The sequence below is a fragment of the Thamnophis sirtalis genome, unplaced genomic scaffold (assembly GCF_051295495.1).
Source record: "Thamnophis sirtalis isolate CommonGarterSnake01/CBP01778 unplaced genomic scaffold, rThaSir2_p1.2 scaffold_6, whole genome shotgun sequence".
Classification (NCBI taxonomy): Eukaryota; Metazoa; Chordata; class Lepidosauria; order Squamata; family Natricidae; genus Thamnophis; species Thamnophis sirtalis.
In genome coordinates, this window is record NW_028261386.1 from 58,980,827 (window position 1) to 59,003,091 (window position 22,265).

A 22,265-nucleotide genomic window follows, 5' to 3' on the forward strand; every position below is an offset into this window, starting at 1 on the left:
TATTTTCCAAGCCATGTGTGATTTTATATAGTTTAATCAAGTTGCCTTTATTCCAAACTAAAAAATTACAAGCATTCTAGTCTGTCTTTAGAAAGTATCCAAGTCTCCTTATTGCTTTAGCTGCTCTTACATACATCTTCCAGCTCTATTGTATCTTTTTCAAATACAGTGATCAGAATGTATTCCAAATCAGATAGAGCATAGATTTGTATACTGTTGACTTTCATTTTTAATTGCTTTTCTAATATACCTAGCATGGAATTCACTTTTCACAGCTGCTGCTTATTCATTCTGTCCTTGCGATACTTTCCCTGCAGATAGCTCAGTTTCCATCAGTATTTTTTTAATTTCTCCAAAGTGCACTTTACTTACACTGAACTGCATTTATTACATGGTGGATCATTCAACCTATTTAAAAAGATGGTCCTGGAGCTTTTCACAATCAATTTTGATATTTATCGCCTGAACAGTTTAGTATCATACAAAAACTGGACCGATACATGTACAACAAGATCAGGAGTACTTCCATCCACATGTCTGAAGATGCTTGGAACATTAAAAAGCTGATGATGCAGTGTTTACTTTTGCAGTCTGATTTTCCTTCATAAAACTCATTTGCTGTCATTATGGTTGGCTGGAGTGTCAGCCAGATATTTAGGCTGAATTTGGCATTTTTATCTACTTATTTACAAGTATTTGTACTTCATAATTTTCTCCAGTCTTTTCTCTTATCTCCTGTTGTCTTCACCTACTGCCTCATCCACTATTCAGATGTGTTTTGTCTTTTTTATCAATAGTTGTAAAATCTGGGATGTTAGATGCAGATGCTTGTCTGTGTGACTTCTAAAGCCTCAGAGTACTTTAATTTCTTCATTTTCTATGGCTACTTACTCATGTTATTTTTAGGCACGATTATCCAATCATGAAGTGAGGAGTTGAATGTCTCATTGTATTGTATTAATACAAGCTATATTCAAGGTGGTCTTCCTTCTCTTGCAGTTTTCTAAAATCATCTTGTCAATTAGATCTTTTGTTCTTCTGCCTTTTGGACAGTTTCCTTTCTGCTCAGTGGGAAAGAGCTTGTTTTCAATAGATGCTATTGCTCCCACACCAGTCAGCAATTTAAAAGTTATCAGTAAACAGGTAATTGGCTTGTTAAGTAGGTTTGCCAGATGTTAACCAAGCAGATGTTTCAATTTAAAATCATTCAGTTTTGCTTCACTTGGAACTGACCAATTCTACATCTTCCCTGTTCTTTTCACTACCATACCTAGTATTTATCTATGTTTTCTTTTGGCTTCATTGGGGCAGTCTCTTTATTGATGGATTGGTAAAAACATTTCTGATTTGACTGAAATTGGCAATTCTGCTTATAATGTGCAATTCCAACTTTGTATCTACTGATCTTGGCTATAGTTATTATTTGTTATTTTACTATTTATGGTGCTTCCTTGTTTCTAGGTAGTACTTCTTGATCAGGTATTCTTTGGGCTTCTTATTCTTCAACTTTTCTTCTTTCATCCATTCTAGTTTGCTAGCATCTGATTTTGGCTTGCTGATTTCAGTTTTTATTTTGGTGCATTGATTGGTATTTTTTTCTTTGACGATTCTGCATCCTAGGGGTTCAGTTGCAACTGCAACTGTGCTGTATGTCAGCTGCTTTGATTCTTGTAGTCAGCTGTGCTTATATTTGATATTGCACTATTGACATCTTTAATATTTGTGCTAGATGTTTCTTTTGGAACATGTTTCAATGCAGACAACCTTGTTCTGTTGCTTTGACACTGTTTTCTGTGCTCAGTTATTCTTTATTTCAATTCTTTTTTAGTTAGAAAACTTTGTTCTTTTGGAGAAAGCTGAAAACAGTTCAATAGCTATGCAGGCTTCCTCTACTGTATTAATGGATCTAATATAAAGATATTTTAAGAAGCAATTATTCAGTCTTGACTTCTGCTGTAAATATTGCCAAAGTTTTAGGAACGTTTAAGATACATGTGTAGCACACAGAATTGGCCCCTAGATTTTGGAACTTACCAAAATTCACCATCTTCCATCTTCAGTTGTAATTCATCCTTCTCATCAGGATCTACATCATTCCATTCAGAAGAGCTAAAATGGCAGCAAAAAAAGGCAATTATGCTATTATACTGCTTCTCTACTTCCAATTTTAGCTGTGAACATTACTACTAAAGAATAGCAAATGGCTAATTTAAAGAGTTGGAAGCTCAATGATATGCTGTAGTATATATTTTGTAAGAAAAAAAGTCACAGTCAATTCTGGGCATTTTCAATTGGAATTGAAAAAGATTCAATGTCATTGAAGGCTCTCCTTTCTAAAAATGTCTTTAAAATTTACAGTCACACATATGAACTGTTTGTATCAGAGACCATTGGAGTGGAAATAACATAATAGGACCAAATCACTCTCATGAATTGTGTGTTAAGAGAACATTTACAAAATCTACAGGTGACACAAAACTAGCTGATTAATTCTCTAGATGTAGAAGATCCCAAAGCATCCAGACAAGCTGAAGAAGGGAGATGAAATTAATACAATTTATATTTAACTGAAAAAAAAGTAAAATTCTATTTCTAGGTAGGAAAAAATATTCATCTAGGACAAAGAACTGGTTTGGCAATAGTACATGTGAAAGGGATTTTGCTGTATTTATTGTCTGTAAATTAAATGTGAGCCAGTAGTGGGGTCAGTACTAAAAAGGCAAGTGCTATCTTGGGGGAATGGGGCATTAACAGAACCCAGATGATAGTAAGTAATTGTTTCAATCTATCCAAATCAGATCCCATTTAGCATACATTGTCCAATTCTGGTCACCGTAACTTCAAAAAGGACAGTTGGAGGGTTACCGGGATGGTGAATGGTCTGAGAAACAAGTCCTATGTGGAACAGTTAAAGGAAATGGATAAGTTTAGCTAGCATAAACTGAAGAGAGATATGACAGGAGTCTTCATATATATGTGGGGTTATCACACAGAAGAAACAGACTCACTAGTTATTGTTAGGACCATCCTGCCAGAGGGTTGCTCCCAGTTCGGCCCAGATTAGGGAACCAGTAGTAGTGGTGGCGGGAGGCTCCGCCCACCCACCCAGACTCTTCTGCGCATGTGCAGAAGCATTGCACACACGGAGAAGTGTGCCCGAACAGGTAGTAAAAAATTTGGCAACCCACCACTGCGTCCTGCCATCACCAAAAGTTAAAATATCAAGGAATAAGGCTAGTTATCAGGAAGTATTTTTTGACTATACAAGCTGTCAGTCAGCTGCCAAATGAAGTGTGTTCTTTACTATGAACTTTCAAACATGGTCATTTGTCAAAGTGGATCCTGCACAGAGCAGGAGCTGAACTTGATGTGTCTAAAGTACATTCTAATTCTATAGTTCTATGATTCACCTATCACTCCATGCGCCAGTCCACTCGACCTGACCCCAGGGATTCCTTATGCGAATTAGCTCTTCTTGACGGCCACGATACTCCACCTGTAAAATTTGAGACATTAGGCTGCATACATAAGTAATTAAATCCTTGAATTGATATTTGTAATTCCACAAAGAGAAACTTACTCCTTTAAATCCTGTGACTGAGTAGGCGTGACCCTTCACCAGTTTCTTGAAGGTAACTGCTTCCATGTCAAATGCACTTGTAATCTGAGAAAAAGGATAAACCACACAGCATAATAATTTTGGTGTCCTGATCCCTCCATCTATAATCAGATGGCATGAAATTAAAGCCACAGAACCAGCAGGAGCAATACAACTTCTTGATCGGAGAGACAACAGTCTGTACAAGAAAAAAAATACTCTCAAGATGGGCCAAAATTCCAAAGTTTAAGTAATGGCTGACTTTAGAAAAGACTTTTGCAGCTGGGCATAGGGAATGGCCTTGAAGGATGAGGAAGAATTGCTACTGGATAAATGGGGTTTAAGCCCAGACCAAGAAATAACAATGCAAAATCTCATGCTCCTCCCTAGTTCACAAAAAGATAAAAATGAAGGAGGGATAACCTATCCAGATTGCAATATTGTAGCTGTCACTATTAAAGTCATCCTGGCCTGCGCAGCAGCATTGGTTTCTCAGTTTGTCAACTTTGTTCCGCTGCCATCATTCATAATTCATGTGTATTCAATGTTGGGTTGTTGCAGAAACTTCTTCCAACTTTGTACTGTAATCCAGGTGAATTCCCAACATTACTTTAGCCCAACCAATTTATCCTAATTCCTAGAGCCAGGTCTTGAAATAGACCATGCAATTCCATCTCCTTTGCCATTTAACCATCTGTCTGTCTAACTCAGTGGGTCTCAACCTTCCTAATGCCGTGACCCTTTAATACAGTTCCTCATGTTGTGGTGACTCCCAACCATAAAATTATTTTATGTTTTCCGTATTTTTTCAAAAATATGTGTTTTCCAATGGTCTTAGGCGACCCCTGTGAAAGGGTCATTTGACCACCAAAGGAGTCCCGACCCACAGGTTGAGAACCACTGGTCTAACTGGAGGCAATAGTGTTTATGTAGATTGGTTAATGTTTAATTCAGAATTTGAGTTTTGGGAAACAATATTAAGAATAGCGAAACAGACTTTTGCTTCATTACTGATACTGAGTTTAGCCCTCTGGATTTGCTCTAGCAAGTGGTTCAAGTTCTTTTAACTTTATATTATATCATGGCTAGAACATTATATTCTTTCCCCCAGTTATACTCCATAACCTTCAGAGAATATCAATACATCATCTTTTACAGTGGGTTATACGAGCTATTAAATATACTAGTAGCCACCCACAGTTTAAAATCTTTTAAAATATTTTATTATATTGAAATGACAGTGTGTATTCAGAGAATCAGTCTGGTGTAGTAGTTAAGGCACTAGGCTAGAAACCGGGAGACTGTGAGTTCTAGTTCTGATGTAAGCACAAAGCCAGCTGGATGATCTTGAGTCAGACATTCTGGATTGATTTTCAAGCTGTTACCCCTGAGGACGTGGACAAGGCCATGGGAGCCGTAAGTGCCTCCACATGTGTGCTGGACCCGTGCCCCTCCTGGCTGGTTGCTAACAGCAGGGAGGTGACACGGGGCTGGATCCAGGCGGTTGTTACCGCCTCCCTTCGGGAGGGGTTCTTTCCCCCCGCTTTAAAGGCAGCGGTGGTGAGACCCCTTCTGAAGAAGGCATCTTTGGATCCAGCCGTTTTAAACAACTATCGTCCAGTCTCCAACCTCCCCTTCGTGGGGAAGGTTGTTGAGAAAGTGGTGGCCTTTCAGCTCCGGCGGTCCTTGGAGGAAACCGATTATCTAGATCCCTTCCAGTCGGGATTTAGGCCTGGCTACAGCATGGAAACCGCTTTGGTCGCACTGACTGATGATCTCTGGAGAGCCAGGGATGGAGGTCATGCCTCTTTCCTAGTGCTCCTTGACCTCTCAGCGGCCTTCGATACCATCGACCATGGTATCCTTCTGCGACGACTGCGGGAGGTGGGGGTGGGAGGCACTGTTTTACGGTGGTTCTCCTCTTACCTCTCGGACAGGTCGCAGTCGGTGTTGGTTGGAGGGCAGAGATCGACCCCTAGGCCCCTGAATTATGGGGTGCCACAGGGTTCGGTCCTGTCCCCCCTCCTGTTTAATATCTACATAAAGCCGCTGGGTGAGATCATTCGACGGCACGGGATAAAATACCACCAGTATGCAGACGATACACAGTTGTATCTGTCCGCCCCGTGCCAACTCAGTGAAGCGGTTGACGTGATGTGCCAGTGCCTCGAGGCTGTTAGGGCCTGGATGGGGGTTAACAAGCTTGTACTCAATCTGGATAAGACCGAGTGGCTGGTGTGTTTCCCTCCTACTAATTGGCCAAGTTTTCCATCTCTCAGGCTGGGGGGTCAAACAGTATGCCCCTCAGACAGGGTTTGCAATTTGGGAGTCCTCCTGGACCCACAGCTGACTTTCGAACACCACTTGTCGGCTGTGACCAGGGGGGCATTTGCCCAGGTTCGCCTGGTGCACCAGTTACATCCCTACCTGAACCGGGAGGCCCTCACAACAGTCACTCGTGCCCTTGTGACCTCTAGACTGGACTACTGCAATGTGCTCTACATGGGGCAGCCCTTGAAGAGCATTCAGAGACTTCAGCTTGTCCAGAATGCAGCCGCGCGAGCGATTGTGGGTGCACCTCGGTTCACCCACGTAACACCTATCCTCCGCGAGCTGCACTGGCTGCCTATTGGTCTTCGGATACGCTTCACGGCGCTAGTCGTCACTTATAAAGCCCTTCATGGTATTGGACCTGGGTACTTGAGAGACCGCCTGCTGCCAATTACCTCCAATAGACCGATCAGATCCCACAGATTAGGCCTCCTCCAAATTCCATCCGCCAGCCAATGCCGACTGGCGACTACCCGGAGGAGAGCCTTCTCTGTGGCTGCTCCGACCCTCTGGAACGAGCTCCCCATGGAGATTCGAACCCTCACCACCCTCCAGGCCTTCCGCAAAGCCCTTAAAACCTGGCTATTCTGACAGGCCTGGGGCTAAAGAGCTTTTGCCCCCCTTCTCGAATGGTATGGTTGTTGTGTGTTTTTAAATTTTGTATTGTTATGTTTGTCTTTTTATCCCCCTGTCTGTACCCCCTTCCCTGACTGAATTGTGAGCCGCCCTGAGTCCCCATCGGGGAAAAGGGCAGCATATAAATGTAATAAATCCAATCCAATCCAATTCTTCTCACCCATAGGAAGCAGTCAATGGCAAACTAATTCTGAAAAACTTTGCCACAAAAACTGCAGGGACTTGTCTGGGCAGTTAAAATGAATCCACATTGACTCAAAGGCAGACATGAATGTACGTGCATACACAGAAGTGAGTATTCACTTGCAAGTCTGCTGGTGCATTCAGAGGAATACAGATGAAATTAATAGCAAAATAACTAAATGTTCCATAACATATTTGGAAATGTTTCCTCGGCCTATCCTGTACTTTTTTTCTTTCACAACAAAGTTGAATAAGAAAAAAGAAAAAAAATCAAGTCAGATATACAGATAACAATACTGTGGACAATATCTCTTTTGCTTAGACTTACTGTATGTGTATTTGTGTGTAAATTCTGACTTTATTTTTTTACCAACTTCATATTTTAAATAGACCCCAAACTTTGCGATGTGCAAATAAATCAAATGAGAGTAAACCCAGGATACAAGCTTGGCAAGCATCCCAGAATATGATTAATCAATTATGGTCTAACTTCCTGTATATTATATTTCTGTATTGTCTTGTTTTTCGTGTTTGAAAGTCATATTCTTTTCTTACCTAAAAAAATAAAAGCTAAAAGCTTGGAATGAACAATGAATTTCAGAAAACTCTTCTATGACAGCCCCAACCAGTTTTACGGAGAAGGAGCTCTTTAATCTAACATTTGTTCTATCCCATAACATAGGCTCATTCGATTGTTCAGCTCTGATAAACCTACACTTATGAAATCCAATATTCTGCTTACTTTGGCCTCTAAATGGGTGTCTAAAAATAAGAACCAGATAAAGAAAGAGTTTTAAAATTCCCAAACTAAAGCGTTTCATGAACCTTCTCAGGAACCATTTCTTACATCAATGGAACAGCCAAGCAGAGATCCTCTCTCAAGGGCTTTGCAAATGATTTTGGATAAATTGCGAGGTGGTTTCTTGAGGTCATACATCTCTGCCACACCACCTGTGAAATCTTCGAAGCCTTCAGTGGTGCTACCCCCGGACAGGGCTTCATAAGAGCCATTCAACCTATGTAGCAAACAAAACTCAGAATTAGAAGGATGCCTACAAACCTTGTCAGCGGTCTCCACCTATTTCAGGGGTTGTCAAACTGAAGGCCCGGGAGGCAGATCTGGCCAGCGGGGTGCTTAGATCTGGTCTGTCGGGCCACCCTGGAAACAGCAAAGGATTGGCCCAGGGTGCCTCTGCAGTGAAAACAGAACTCAAGAGGGCCTGCGTCCCTCCCAAGCTCCGTTTTCGCTGGCAGAGGGTTGCAGGAGGCTATTGCAGCTGAAAACGGAGCTCGGAAGCCTGTTTTTGTGGCAAAGTGCTTGGGCCACCACAGGCGCCCCTGACACGAATGATGTCGAGTTGTCCATGCCATGCCCATTCCGCCCCCCCCAAGGTTAAACACAACCCTGATGTGGCCCTCAATGAAATTGAGTTTGACACCCCTGACATATACAGAAGGTGGGAGCTATAATAGCAGAGAAACAAATCCAAACCAGAGTTTGCTTGAGAAAGCATGTCCCCACCTCCTACTTTAGGTACTTAATGACCTAAACAACAGCAACACTTACTTGGCATAAGCTTTTTCCAGCAGAGCACTCCAAAACTCTTGACACTCGGCTGAGTGCACAAACACGAGTTCTCCATCCTTGGTTGGTAATCTGTCATCTATTACCACATCTACCCATTCGCCAAATTGCCATATCTGAGGAATAAAAAAATAGAAGAAAGGAATAATGAATTTATAGTCAGGCTTGGTTTGTTCAAAATAAAAAAAGTTAAGTTGGAGTAAAACATGGTGCTTTTTGTGAATTGCATTTCTTTTGTTCTGTAACACACGTCGGTGAGCAAAGTCTCTCTGTGAATCACTTCCTGTAGAAAAATGCATGCCTTACCTGGAAGTGGAAAATACCGCAATAGTCCTCCTGGAAGCTCTGTCCATGGGGTACAACCCTATGTAAGAGTTCCTCATTGAGAGTCAGGGAACCGATGGCAGCCAATAACCAACAGTCACCTTAAGAGAAAGGAAACACAAGTTACTTCAAATCTGTCTGCAATGTCTGATCACTATTTCACTTCTCTAGAGTTTAAAAGTCAGTATCTTCAATGGCTCAGTGGTTAAGACACTGAGCTTGTTGATCAGAAAGGTCGGCAGTTTGGCAGTTCTAATCCCTAGTGCTGCATAACAGAATGAGCTCCCATTACTTGTCCCACCTTCTGCCAACCTAGCAGTTCAAAAGTCCATAAAAATGCAAGTAGAAAAATAGGGAAAACCCTTTGGTGGGAAGGTAACAGTGTTTAGTCATGCCAGCCACATGACCACGGAGACATCTTTGGACATCACTGGCTCTTTGGCTTTGAAACAGAGATGAGTACTGCTCCTTAGGAAAGACTAGTACTGCTCAGGAAAGACTAGCATATATGTGCGAGGGGAACCGTTATCTTTTATCTTCATCATTGCAATTACAGATACTCCTTAGAATATAATATTTTTCTCGCTTATGATATCTATAGATCATTAAAAATGAGTAGATCCATTCTGAAAACTTTAATCAATTTTAGGAAAATCTGTAGAAACAACAGACTGGAAAGACTTACAAAAAAGATAAAAGCAGTAAAAAGAATTTTTGTTGCTGAGTTAGTGATAAAAACAAAGGAAGAGAAGGAGCCACTGCTTGAATAAGATAAGATAGTAAGAGGTGATGCTCTTCAACTCTTATAAGATAAGATAGTAAGAGGTGATGCTCTTCAACTCTTATAGTGCTTGATCTATTGCCCCAAAGGGAATGATATTAAAATAGATCTAAGCAAATTAACTGACATAAGAGGCAGTAAGGATGAGGCCAGATAAGATAAATCAAGATATACTGTATTTCTTAGTATACAGTATGTTTGGTGCAAATGGATAACTTACCACTAATGTACAGCAATGCTATGTATTATTGAAATAAAAGAATTTTGTCTTCTGCCTAATAGACTTTTTGCATAAAAGGGAAAAAAGGACTTATGATTTGTGGTTTTGATGATTAGAAAAAAAATCTGGATAACAGAAAAGAGTGAGCTTTCTTCCGTAATCATAGAGTGAAATATTTTTTTAAATTGTACTTATAATTGCTACAAGAAAATTGGAAGCTTCTTTTATTTTTTTCTTAATACTTCTGCACTTTCTTCTTTTTTCAACTTTTTTATTAGTTTGTGTTAGTTTTTATGTAAAAATATTTAGCTATGAACCATGATTATACATTTCACAAGATCAACCATCAACAGTAAGGGAACAAGAAACCAACAGACTAGAACTTGGCAGTGCAAACCATAAAAGACTTGGAAAATATATTCAGATACAGTGATATTTCTATACCTACAATAATGCAAGCCATGACAAGCCCTATGACATTTTATGAAGTGAAAATGAAACAGGGACTTTGAAAAGTAGGACAGGAAGAGTATTGACGCTTTTGAAATTTGGTGTTGGAGAAGACTCCTGAAAATACCCTGGACAGTCAAGAAAACAAACAAATGGACCATTGAACAACCGGCTTGCGGTGCAAATGGCCAGGTTCAAATCACTTTACTTCACGCGCATTATGTGAAGAACTAACTGGAGAAGACTCTAATGCTGGGAAAGGAAAGGAAGAGCAGAAATATGGAAGTACAGTTACAATGCAGTTGGGGCATTGATAAAAGTCCTGAAAGATTAGTGACAGAATATTATGGAGAAAATCTAGCAATGCAGTCACTAAAAGTCAATACTGACTTGATGGCACATAATCAGTTTTCCTTGTCTGCTCTCTGTTATTGTAGCATCCTAGTTTATGTACTGTAATTTGAAGAATTTTCTGTTTCTGTTTTGGCAACTTTATGAATGCGTCCTATCTAGATTTCTTGTTAATAGTATATAAGTGCTTTGCTATCGCTGTCTTCCTGTTTTGTTTTTTCAACTTTTCAGTCCAGCCTGTAACACATTAATGCAGGAAAATAGTGCTAAGGCAATATTTCACTTGGCTGATATTTAAACATGCAGAACATTCTAAAACTAGAGTTCTTTTCTTTTAAATGGGTTTGTGCATGGTGATGCTTAATGAACATTTTAAAACCACAATTTCAGTTCAATTAATTTTTATCTGGCCTGAAAGAAGCACACTCGCTTAGTGAGGATTTTGCAGACATATCCTGCGGTCTGAAAAAATGGCTGCGCAAGGACCTTTATCAATAAATCACGAGTAAATTGCCATTAAGGTAGAAGAGCCTTTTTTACGATATCTGAGAGAAATGGAAAGAGGAGTATGTGCTGGTTCCTTCCAGGCTGCAGATAAGACTTGGATGTTACTGGTTGCTTGAAGGACATACTTTATTTTTCGGAGCATAAGATGCACTGGAGTATAAGATGTACAAGGTTTTGAAGAGGCAAATTTTAAGAATTTTTTTTTGCACTCTGCAGACCTCCCCAAAACGGCCCGTTTTTCGTGAAAACGGGAACAGACATGTTTTTTTTTAAATGGCATGAATAGCCTTTAGGAGGCTTATAGAGTGCTCTTAGGGGCTGGGGGGGGAGCAAAATTGAACAAACATTGGCCTGTTTTTTGCTCATTTCTGCCCTCCCCAGCCCCCAGGAGCTCTCTGAAAGCCTCCTAAAAGCTATGCATGGCCATTTTGGTGAAGGGGGGCAGGGTTTCGGGAGGCAAAAAATGCTGTATTCAGTGTATAATATGCACCCATATTTTCAGCCTCTTTTTTGTGGGAAAAAGGTGTGTCTTATACTCTGAAAAATACGGTTCTTCCTTTCTCTATTTCTCTCATAAAACAGCATGCTGAGGAGATGAAACACTACAGCTACTGATCAGCAAATGGAAATATAAAAGCTACCAGAAGCTGCTACTTAGCCAGGGATTCTAGTCCATTAAGAACTTAGAGGAGCTGTATCTCCATTCACAATTGTCAGGTTGATAGGTTGCGCTGAGTAGCAGTTGTTTTCATTGTTCACTAATGCAAAAGTTATCTTACAGGATCAATTTCTCCATCCACAATAGTCACATTTATAAATTGCTTTATACCTCTGTTGTTTTAATTACTTCTTCTTTTTCATAATTTAGTGATGTAGAACTCATCTGTTGTTTGATGGCATAAATGATTTAGGAAAGGCGGTTAGTATGAGAAAGACTGAAGGAAAGAATGCCATAAGTTCAAAGTGTATATAAGAGATTTCAGACAACCCGACTGTATCTATTTTGGGATCCTGCAGATCCCCATCTATCAAGTAAACAGGACCAAAACTTTCCATGTTGGAAGAACAATAAGAAAAACCACACTGAGCTAAATAATTAAGTGTCATCAAGTCAATATTGACTCTTAGTGACTACATAGTTATTCTCCAGGAAAAGCAAATAAGATGAGATAAACATACAATTAAAAGGGATTACAGCTGATGTGTATTTTTCTCCCCCCTTTTAACCTCACAATAATCCTGTGAGAGAGTGGCAATCTGAATGGCAATGAATCAATGTCATGGCCAAGTCAGGATTTGAAGTTTGACTTCTCCAGTGAGCTGCTGCAACACTCTTAATCACCACACCATATAAACGCTCAAGCAAGGTATAAATATTTCCCAACACAGCACATTGCTAATCAGCTCATTCTTTCCCCCATTGCAATTTATACTTTAAATATTACTGCAACTACAAAGTAAAGTATCTAGCGATGCCAAGAGGAAAAACCACATGAAGGGTGTGTGAGTGAGAGGGAGAACCACCTGGGAACTCCTCATTTTTTAAAATTTCCCATATTGTATATGGATCTATACTCTGAAAAGTTCTTCAGAAGGTTCAGTCCCTGCAGCTTTTTTTCAGAGTTGCAGTAATGGGGAGAACACATTTCCTTTCCCAGCTATCAAAGGAACAAAGGCCTTGTCTTATCTAGCAGAGAAAAGTGGATGCTATCACAGATTGAGAAGAAGGTACACATAACCCTGCATTGTGCCATGGTCACCACGATAACTCCAATGCCATGGCTCACCTTGTTGACTTACTTCCTTGGCATTCTTGAAAAAAACATCTGTTGAGGTAAAGGCCCTTCCAATCAGGTGGCAGGACAGTAATCAGCCTATTCTCGAAGAACAGTGGGGTAATGGCTACCCTGAGAGTCATGCACTTGTTAACCCCATACAGTAAAAAGGATGGGTGTAGGCAACAGCTCTTTGAGGCAGGCCTGGAAAAATATGTTAAGTGTTCGCTAATTCCCAAATTTCCATCTTTTAATCTGTCCTCCATTATAATATATTGGTTCTTGTCACACATATAGATATATATTCAATCATGCACAATCTCCTTCCATTTTGATTTTTCTCTCCTTGAAATTATTTCCATAGAATATTATTTATTTTATTATTTATTTATCTACTATCTGATATTAGTAACTTGTTCTGTCTCCAAATTGATGGGAGTCTGGGTGAGGCACAACAATATCAAAAATATGCATTAAAAACATAGATAAATGACAGAAATAGACTTCTAGTGCATCAAATATGTCATTCATTGGTTAATTTTTATTGGCTAGTTTCTGTATCAAAAAGATCAAAATCCATCTTGGGAACCAAGATGGAGAAACATTCCAAGTATTACATTTCCTTACTTCTACTCTAAAGTGATTCTTTCTCTATTATCCAGAATCATTTAGGGCATGCCACACTCAAGAAGGGAAGGCAGATTCCTTGGATCCAACAAGAACTGACTGGATTTAGATCCTTCAGCATCAGTTTTGTGAGCTCTCCGTTTTAGCTGCAGCTTAAGTTATCATAAAAAAGAGACTGAGAATTTTTTCTAACCCCTTCAACTAGATGTAGTTACTCTATACTTGAATGTGGAAAAACAGATCGTTCTTAACTATTTCTTAGGAAAAGATAACACCATGCTGTGGTTTATAATTCTAGATCATTTCTCTAATTGTTCTTTCTACTTTCAGACATACCAGGAACCCAAATTATTTACAAGTAGCGAAGAGGAATGGGAGCTTGCGAATTCCAAGTTCATATATATCATTATAAACACTGTTTACTATAATGTCTGAAACAGAACTGATATTCCTTCTATAGTCAGCTATTCTTTTCATAGCAAAGTATTGCCTTTAAGCTGTCTTGTTTAGGAAGAGGGGGGAAATTAACATTTTCTATCATACAGCACCTTATAAGGCAGCCTGTTCAAGGGAGAGAGCTCACCAAGTGAATGAATAGGGAAACCTAGTTTGCCTTAAAGAGTTTAAGAGGAGTTACTCTAAATAAACAGTTTTTACTTGGCTAATCTATAAGCCTGAGAGATGGGAAGGAAAAAGCATTTCCATAGGTGGTATTATAAGAAAAAATGAAGATGGATTTACAGGAGTCTGCAACGATAATCTGCAATATTTGTAATAAATTTGTCCTTCTGCCTGAAACTAATCTTAGATATTTTTGTAACAAATGCAAGAACTGGAGCAGAGAATGGGGACAGTTCAGTTGATGAGAAAGGACAAAATATATTTAAAAATCTATGATTGACACACAGTTTGTTTTCATTTGCATGGGGGTTCTATCTTGCTATGCTCCAGGAAAGGACACTTTGGATTTATGAGATACTTCAGAAAGACATTTTTGGAAATCATATGTCACAACTCCTTCCCATCCTCTTCAATTTATCAATAAAATGACTATACTGATTCCCTTTCATCCATTGTGATTCGTAACATGACTGGAGTGTCAAGAAATATTGACGAATGCACACAAAAAATGTTCTGCCAGATGGTATTTTTACTGTGATGCACTTCCAATCTTTGTTGATAATTTAATGCTGACCTAAACTGAACATTTGTTTTGGAAAAAATATTTACAATATCGAATTCCTTTTTTCACAGATACAGAACTTTCAGATCTAATGAATCTAGAGTTAAAGCAGCCAAGAGATACTGATCTGCCTTGAAGAATAATACACATAATGCAGAGACTCTTAATGGCACTCTCACTACAGAAATGAGTATTCTGAAATCTCCAGCTTAATAAAACTAATCCGCTTAATTTTGAATTTTGCAGCTCTAAGAGCTGCTGCATTTTTAAATACAGTATATTTGATACAGATTCAGAAGTCAGAGCAGGATTAAGCTTTTTAATTCTTCCGCTTGGTTTGCTCTGCAGCCTACACAACTATGTCAATACTTCCCCCAACCCCATAATTCCAGTCCTAATTTATAAGGTGAAATTGGTTATTTGAAAGACTAAGCCTTAAAGCTCATACAAACTTCGTAATATAACTTGATGCAAATTGTTTAAAAGCTTCCTTGGCATCTTTTGGGTTTTTAATAGTGCAAAGCATAGAAAATGCAATGCACTAAAAATGTACCACTTTACTTGCTAATATAATAAAGGCCTTTATTGTCCACATCAATGGTTTCAAGATGCTTGAGAGTTTTGAATGGTTCTCCTATAGCTACAACATACATGCAAAAACTATTACTTTCATCTGAATAAATATTCTGTGAGTAACTCATTTTATATCAATAGCAGATTTCTGTTATCTTTACAATTTCTTTACAGAAATTATGTTGAAAACAGAAAGAGCATTGTGAAGGACCCTTGCTTTCTGAGGAGGCATGAAAAGACCCTCTCCTTCCTACAGTAATGACTGGAATCAATGTGATCAAAACACACATTCTTCTCCATGTTTATATTCTATGTAAGTGGGGGACATCATATTTGCTCCCAATTTTCTCAAATAATTGCTCCCTTTCTCCTTCTCCATATTAATGTAGATTCAGTACACAAGAGAAAAGGCTCTGCATTACTGAGCTGAAAAAATGCAAAAACATCTTAATTATTCTGTGATGGAAAGATGGACATCACATTCTGTCTATGAATAACCAAAAAGTCCTACCAGATTGCTGCCACTTATATGCGACTAAATCCACCAAAAATTTAGCAGCAATGAAAATAGCAATGTTCAATTTACTGGTTTAAGTTTACTAAAAAAAAAAAAAAAACCTCTCAAAAACTCAATGACTACACAAGGTTTTAATGTGAAGATAATTAATGAAACTATTAAATCACCGCAGCATCTCTGACTAATGCTTCTGTAACTATCAGTTTACTACTTGTTATGTAATTAACTATACAATACTCACCCAAAGCCCCCTGGCAGATATCTGTTCTTGTTGCGCCTCCAACAATAAACTGAGGGTCATCTACAATTTCCTGTCAAAAGATATATTATGAAGGAGGTTTCCTCATTGTTCCCATACAAACTCATGGGGAAATATGAAATACAATATGCATGCAATGTGGCTAAAGAAAAATTAGGTAAATGGATTTCTGAACAAGGCTAAAGTTACTCGCTATCCATTCTTCCTGTATTGTTTTTGCTAGCCAACAATAAGTCCGACCTTCTAAGACCCACTAATTCTTTTGTACATTTACAAATTCATGTTCTCCTTTTCTTCTATTATGAGACTCAGCGTAATGCTTTATTTAATCAAACAGGTCTATTGTCTCTTATAACCAGTAGAACTCACACCCACTAAGATCCTGTAACCACCTTCCTTACATGGCATTGTGAGACTTTGTGAGCTTATTCCAAAGCTCTGTAAACACTCTCTGCTTTACAGGGAATGGTGATTATGTATACATTGATGATTCAATTTATACAGAATCACCAATTGATGATTCTATGGTCCCATAGTTGGTAGACATCTACAGTATAAAGACACTATTAGGAGTTGTGCTAATGTTTCTCTAAGAAGATCACTTCAAACATGACCATGTTTTCAGGCAGGTTCTTTCTTTCCCAGTTTCCTTCCCAATTCATATGTATCAGTCAGGTTATCTGGAGAGGCTTATATTTTTAAGACTCTTTGATATAACTTTATTTTTGCAATCACTATATCCTGCATCACTAATCATGACTTTGCCACGCATAGCCTTGTAACATTTTCCTATATTAGGAGCATAAATGGTTGTGTTTATTCAAGACTATTTCTCCATCCTGTATTTGTAAACCAAAAAGTAGAGGACTGAGAAAACTAATGTCCGTGATAATAAGCCCAACAGTATTCCCTTTATATTGAAAATGATGCAATTTCATGTTTAAATATTTACAGTATTTGATTGCTGTGCAACATGCAATTTCCTATGCATATCTAAATAAAAATGAATGCTAATCCATGTGTTATGAGTTGTATCAATGAATCTTTGCCCTACATATTTACCTTCAGCTATATTATAAGATTAATTTCATATCTTGTAATTCTCTAAGAGAATAAGCTATTTTTTAAAAAAAACTTCACCTTGTTCCATGTTTAACAATTGTTTTTGTATCTGCTCAATTATATTGCTTTAGTAATGCTTAAATAATCTGCATGACAGATGGAAAGGGAAAGGGGAAAGAAAGTTATAACACAACTGAGATTTGAAGTAATGAGCTTGCATCTCATAGTTTAGTCATGCTATGTATGAAGTTTACAAAATAACATCTGTTAAATTATAGACCTGGGATAATCTACAAATATGTAGCAACAAAGTTTTATGGCTTAATACAATACAGTATACTAACCAGGCCATCTGTGGAATACTTAACATTGCATAGTTGTTTGAGTCAAGACTTAATACAATACATTAATCCAGTTATTGAATAATGTTGTAATCAGTCTTGGAGTTGGCTCTTTTCCATACTTCATAAACTGCACAGATGTTTTGAAATTAGGAACAGGAAATACTACTAATAAGAACACAGATAGAGACCATAAAAATAACTAAAGTAAAGCCTTGATTTAATGGTTTATTTAAGATATTCTTGTTAAATTTTAACTCCTAAGTGTCCTTTAAATCCAAACATATATCATTTACTGCTATCTATCTTTAATGCTTAGTCCAAATTACTTGAGATGTAATTAATTTGTCAGTTAGTTTGAGATGCTGTCCAGACAAAAATTTTGCCTATTGCATCTGAAGTCTACTAAAATGGATCTGTTAAAATAAGGTTTTGGCAAATATATTAGTTTGTTCAGTAAGCCACAATGAAATCTACTATATTTGAATGCAGACCACGATATCAACTCCTCACATTACTAAAGCTTTCTTCAGCACACAGATACTCACTGATGGGCGCTTCCAGTGCACCCCACGGGTCTTGCTAGAATTAGGGCCCAGTTCCTTGAAGCCAAGGACTGCGGGAACAGCAGGAAATACGGGGTCTTCAAATAATGTTCCACTCTCCAAACATTCTTGCTTCAGGGTATCATAATCTTGACCAAGGTACTTCACAGAATTCTCGTGATCACCCACACCCTCAGCTCGCAGACGGTCTCTTTCCAGCTTGGCAGCAATTCCTCCAAAAGAAATCATGATACACCCTGCTTGACAGGGACAACTGGTGCCTCAGCAGTTCTCCTAGAACCCAAAATAAGGACATGAGAGTTAGACCTTAGATCAAAAAATCAAATCTGCGGTTATGGGAAAGGGTATTTCTGGAGATTTCTGGCCAACACAAGAAGAAAACTGAGAAATATTAACCTAGCTTCACCTAAGAAATCTAGAAAGGTGGTATACTGCTTTAAATTTAGGGACCAGTTATCGTGAACGTATTTCAAATTCTAATTTGTAACTAACAGTCACTGCAAGGTCATCACCATTCTCTTTTTATCTAAGAATGACATCAAACTAGGGGTAATTACAGTGGACGAGTGCTGTTGCTTGAGATTAAGCCACGATAGAGGCTAGAACTTGGAAAATGTTTCTTCAAAATTACACATCCAATTCTGATTAGCCTCATATTTCCATAAAATTACTATATGTATATTAGATCTGACTTTATGTTTCTTTTTATGGAGTCCCTGTGGATTTTACTCTGTTAATTGTTGCAGAATACAGGGGGCAGGGTGCTCATTTCCATTTCAAGGCCATTGAGCCAGTGTTGTCTGAAGACAATTCCAGAGTCATATGGACAGCATGATGTCACAGAATTCTGTTACCTTCACACCACAGGTCTTGATCATGTCACGTGACGTATTGTGACACATTGCAACATTTTTTGCCTTTGCGGAACCTGGGTGAGCACATGACACATCTGGCCCACGGGCTGCCAGTTTGACCGGCCTGTTTCACACCGAAGTGGCATCTATTTATCTACTTGCATTTGTATGCTTTCAAACTGCTAGGTCGGGAGCTGGGGTAAGGATGGGAGCTCACCCTGTTGCATGGAGCTTGGGTCTCGAACCTGGGCTGCCAGCTTTCCAGCCAACAAACCCAGCATCTTAATTGCTGAATCACCATGCTACCTGTGCTTTCTATGACCTGCAAGATATTCTTGTTAGCAATTTAGCATCTATTCTTTGTAGCAGCAATATTGAATGAGAAGATTCTATCAGAAGGTTCCCTGCAAACTGTTCTAGTTCAATAAAAGTGGCAACCAAAAACATGAAACATGATATTCAAGGATAATAAATTTGAAATAGTCAACTGGTGCCTCTAAAATCTGGTTTCCTACCAAACTTTTAGCAGAACATAGAATACATAGATTTTAATGTGTTATAACTATAATGCAATGTCTAATGTAGTGGATAGGTAGGGTAGAAGTTAGGATGATTCACAAGGATAGAAAATTGGTTTACACTATAATTACTCCCCTGTATATCTTTATTGCAAAGGCATGTCTTTATTGCCTTTGGCTTCTTATTTCACTCTAAGGATTTAAATCTGGATTTTACAAGTAAGCAAACTGCTCTCTTTTGGACTGTTGTCCTATAGTAGTACAACAGGTAATTACCATTTACACTATGGAATTTACAGATATCAGGCTAAATTGTATTGTGAGTACAGCACTAGGTTTGGCCAAGTATGTTGTGTGAATCTAGGCAATTATAACTTTTTTTAAAAAACAAAACACTGTTGCACAAATCACATTTGTTGTAATACTCCATAAGCTCAGTTTAGAGACATCCTGGCCAAATTTATATTGTATAAATATTAAAAAGAACATTGCTCTATTTCTGTGCAGCTTAAAGTTAGAGAAAGAAGAGAAGCCATGCCTCTGGTAAGAACCTCTGGCAGAATTAAATAATTTCTAACAAAGGATATGAACAATTTGGCAGAGTATGAACAACTATGTTGCACTTTACTAAAAAAATCTGAAACTTTAAAATAATATTTTGAAATAAGCAAGTAGACTTTAGGGCAGTGGTTCTCAACCTTCCCAATGCTGCGACCCTTTAACACAGTTCCTGATGTTGTGGTGACCCCCAACCCTAAAATTTTCATTGCTACTTCATAACTTCTCATCCAAGAAGATTCTTCAGCTCTGACAGGAGAGTGGGGAATGGAAGGATTTCAGTCTCCAAGGAATATATATCCTTCCATTCCTCACTGTCCTGTCAGAGCTGAAGAAGCTTCTTGGATGAGAAGCCAAAGGTCTTCAAAGGAAAAACAAAATCCAGTTGCCTTCAGAAAAAGCATCTTTGGGACATAAACTGATTAGCCCAAGGAACCCGTGTCCCCATGGACTCTGGAATCTCCAATGTCTAAAGCGACCCCCCTGACAGCTATATAACTCCAGAGGGTTGTTTATCGCAGCGACCGTGGCTGTTTTCTTCCTCCTCTTCCCCCGTCCCCCAGGCTATCACACCGGTCGCCCTCCCCTCTCGGCACAGCCAGCCCATCAGTTCCTGCCTCAAGGAGGCTGACTCTTCCCCTCTGGCTGGCGGCAGGTCACCAGCGTTTGTTGTCAAAACAACAAGCGGTCCGCTCCGGAGGCGGCGGCTGCTTGCCCCCACCCCGGGCCACCTTTACATGCCCTCGCTCAAAACCCGGCTTCCCGCCTGGGCTCAAAACTCCGACATACATTTCCTAATAAGTTTCGCAGGTATTGGCCAGCCCGCGTTTTCGAAAGGGCAAACCGGGGGGGGGGGATTAACAAGGGACCCCGGTTGGTTGGTTGGTTGGTGTGTGTGTGTGTGTGTGTGTGTGTGTGTGTGTGAGGGAGGGAGGGAGGGAGGGAGGGAGGGAGGGAGGGGGAGAGAGAGAGAGAGAGAGCGCCACTGAAAAAACTTCACGAGCAAAGAGAACTTGAAATAAGGCGGGAGTTTCTAACTCGCTTATTACACCTAGCAGCCGCCGGAGAGATCGCGGTGAGTCTAGTCTCTCCTCCCTCCCTCCCTCCCTCCCTCCCTCTCTCTCGCTCCCTGTTCTTTTCTCCCAGCTTAAGGTGCTGGGCTTTCTATTCTCTATTTAGCTCCTGTGGCTAATTTGTCCTCAATGCTTCGGGGAAGAGACAGTGGGATTTAGAAAAAGATTAAACCCGCAGGAACAGCGCCTGGTTCCTAAAAGCCATGCGGCTCCTTCCACGTTGCCAACCGCATTTGTGTGTTCAGTCCGCGCCTCTTCCTCATGAGGTCTGCTTAATCCTCTAGGCCCTAGAAAGACCATGTGTTTTCCGATGGTCTTAGGCGACCCCTGTGAAACGACCCGTTCGACCCCCCCCCCAAAGGGGTTGCGACCCACAGGTTGAGAACAGCTGCTTTAGGGAGTTAATTTCAGTGTTAGAAGAAATATATATTTGGAAGGGAGAATGAGACTCCTCACTTCATTGAATTTGCCATATTTTATCTTTTTTTGTTTTATTGATTTTATTGTAATTTCTTTATTACAATATTTATTGTGAGTCATCCAAAGTCATTAAAAGTCAGGTGGCCGAAAATGTTGGAATGCAATCGCAAATCAGGCACTACTACGGTATGTGGTAGTCATGTAAAAAAGCAAAGTAATATTGGCAGAAAATTCAAATATGGCTGATAGAGTTAACTGGAGAGGAAATAGAATTTAAACCAGAATTATTCATTCTGGAAATTATAAATGAGAAATATAGCGAAGGCGTAATCTACTTAATAATACATATTATAACAGCAGCAAGAATGGCCTTTGCCCAAAACTGGAAAAATGGAAATTCCACTAGAAGAGGAAGTGATTAGGAAAATTCTGACTTGCACTGAAATGGATAGATTGATGTAGGAATTGAAGAATAAAGGTGAAACAGAATACTACAAGACCAGGAATAAATTTTATTGATGGTTGGAACAGAAAAGAGGGACCTAAAATAAGAAATGATTAGTATTTATAGAATGGAAAATTAGAATTATGTATGTAATTATAGCAGACTGATAGTGGATAAGATAATCTTGAAAGCAATATAGATAGGAGTAAGATGTGTTTATATTTGTAAATACTGAATAGACCAAATGTAAATAAGCAAGGTTTTTATGATATATCTCTTATATTTTAGTATGTATGGCAAAGACAAAGCCAGGACAGTTACACTGTGTCCAATGTTTTATTGTGTGTTTAATAAAAATTCTTTAAAAAAAAAGTCAGGTGGCCTACATGTTTAATAAATTATCAACATCACCATACGTGATGGGGTTTTCTTGTAGAAATTGAAGCGACTGCACCCTAGAGCAGGATGGGTAACATGTTACCTTCCAGATATGGATTGCAATGCCTATCATTCATTAATCCTGAATAT

The 22,265-nt window shown here is 39.0% G+C and overlaps 1 protein-coding gene across 1 annotated transcript in view; it reads right to left on the reverse strand.

The window, feature by feature from the left end:
- The window catches only part of CAPN11 (calpain 11), a 50,008-nt gene that overhangs the window by 14,643 nt on the left and 13,100 nt on the right, over window positions 1–22,265 (reverse strand). The window contains exons 2-9 of the mRNA XM_087717940.1: window positions 17,852–18,142; window positions 15,883–15,952; window positions 8,640–8,758; window positions 8,316–8,449; window positions 7,596–7,764; window positions 3,581–3,664; window positions 3,411–3,496; window positions 2,035–2,109 (exon numbers count right to left, since the gene is read on the reverse strand). Of these exons, the coding sequence (XP_087574066.1) occupies window positions 2,035–2,109; window positions 3,411–3,496; window positions 3,581–3,664; window positions 7,596–7,764; window positions 8,316–8,449; window positions 8,640–8,758; window positions 15,883–15,952; window positions 17,852–18,097 (983 nt within the window). The 5' untranslated portion in view covers window positions 18,098–18,142. The remainder of the gene's footprint in view (window positions 1–2,034; window positions 2,110–3,410; window positions 3,497–3,580; window positions 3,665–7,595; window positions 7,765–8,315; window positions 8,450–8,639; window positions 8,759–15,882; window positions 15,953–17,851; window positions 18,143–22,265) is intronic.